General features: G+C 60.3%; 1 protein-coding gene across 1 annotated transcript; it reads right to left on the reverse strand.

The window, feature by feature from the left end:
* Window positions 1–347: 347 nt before the first annotated feature.
* CD14 (CD14 molecule) lies at window positions 348–1,694 on the reverse strand. The gene has a single exon (XM_074156044.1). It carries the CDS (start codon window positions 1,692–1,694, stop codon window positions 348–350), a length of 1,347 nt encoding a protein of 448 aa, XP_074012145.1.

Below are 1,694 nucleotides of genomic sequence, written 5' to 3' on the forward strand. Positions count from 1 at the left end.
AGCCGAACTCCTCTTGTTCAGGGCAGATGACACCACGGGGCAATGGGTGCACGCTGGGGCTGGGGGAGTTGGAGTTGGCCACAAGGAAAGCCCCTCTGGGAGGGTGCAGCCCTGGGGCAGAGCATGGAGAAGGGCTTTGCTTGGGGGTTTCCCCAAAACTTGGATGGGCAAAGCCACAGCCACTGTGGGATAAATGCTGGGGACAGTCCTGCTCAACAGGGAAGCCTAGACTGGGGACACCAAGAGAGCCTCTCACCAGCACTTGGGGGTCCTGTGAATCTTCCCATGGAGCTCCTGGGGCTGCTCCCCTGTGCGGAAGCGCTGGCGGGAATGGTCACACGTCCCCTTCACACCCTGCGGCAGGGACGGAGCAGCCTGGGCCTGGACCCGACCAGGCAGACTGCCCCAGCCACCCCGAGCAGGGCCAGGGCAACACAGATGGGAGCAATCACTGCGGCACTGTTACACCGCAGCACCGAGACCGGCACCTCCTCCACCAGCCTGCCCTGGTAGTCAGGGGGCGAGTTACATGTATAGCCCTGCGGCCAGCCCTGCCCAAGGTGCCCCGCGGCTGCCAGCGCCTGGAGCCCCCCAGCCCCGGAGCAGGAGCAGTCATAGGGGTTACCAGCTGCAGACACATCCTGCAGGTGCTTCACCTCATCCCATGGCAGCTCTATCATCCAGTTGTTGTCCAGGTGGAGGGTGTCCAACATGGGGTAATTCCTGATGGAGGGGACAGCCCGCAGCATGTTTTGGCTCAGGAAGAGCTTCTTCAGGGAACGGAGGGAGATGTCTACAGCATGGAGGTGGTTGCAGCTCATGTCCAGTACTTCTAGACTGGGAGGCAGGGGTGCGAGGACTTCATCCAAGCCAGTGTCGGACAAGTTAAAAATTCGGAGGGACGCTGGCCACTGGCAGGAGGAGGATGGGTCTGCCATGAGCTTGTTCTGGCTGAGATCTAGGTGCTGAAGCCCGTGCAGCAGCTGCACGCTGTTGCACACATTGTGATAGGATTTCAGGTGGTTGCGTTGCAGACTCAGCACCTGGAGCTGAGGGAAAGCCCCACTGCAGAAGGCGGAAACCAAGCTCTCATCCCTAAGGCTGTTTTGCGCCACATCCAGGGAGCGCAGAGCTCTGAACACCCTTCCGATGCCACAGGGCAGGCTGGTGACATGGGAGGCAGTGACAGCCAGCTCCTGCAGGGTCCCCAGCCAGCCACTCAGGTGGGAGAAGTCCTGCTCGCGGCCCGTCAGCGGGGCAGATGTCACGTTGTGGAAGCGCAGGGACAATATGGGCAAGTCCTGGGTGGCCATTTCCTCCCAGTTGCCTCTTCCCTCAAAAATGCAGCTCTCAAACACCAGCTCCTGCACCTGAGTGTAGGAGAAGAACCTCAGGACTCGGGCGAGGAGTATCTCAGGCACCAGGAGATCCCCCAAAATTATTTTTCTGATGACAAGGGAGCCCAGCATTTCAATGGCAGAGGGGTCCAGGTCGCTGATGGGGAAGGCTACGTATCTCTCCAGCTCTCCCCCCCGAAACTCCACGACGGAGGCTGCGAGGCACTGGATGAGGCTGCTTACGGTTTCCTGGGAGAGGTGGTAGCACACACAGTACTCCTGAGTGCGGTTGAAGAGACACTTGCCATCTGCCTCCACAAACCCCAGCCCCAGGAGGAGGAGGACAGCCACGCTCAT

The sequence above is a fragment of the Numenius arquata genome, chromosome 11 (assembly GCF_964106895.1).
Source record: "Numenius arquata chromosome 11, bNumArq3.hap1.1, whole genome shotgun sequence".
In the NCBI taxonomy this organism is placed as follows: Eukaryota; Metazoa; Chordata; class Aves; order Charadriiformes; family Scolopacidae; genus Numenius; species Numenius arquata.

What these genes read in the sequence shown, in the direction of transcription:
- CD14 (XM_074156044.1), bottom strand. Translation starts at nt 1,694, where the DNA reads ATGAGCGTGGCTGTCCTCCTCCTCCTGGGGCTGGGGTTTGTGGAGGCA.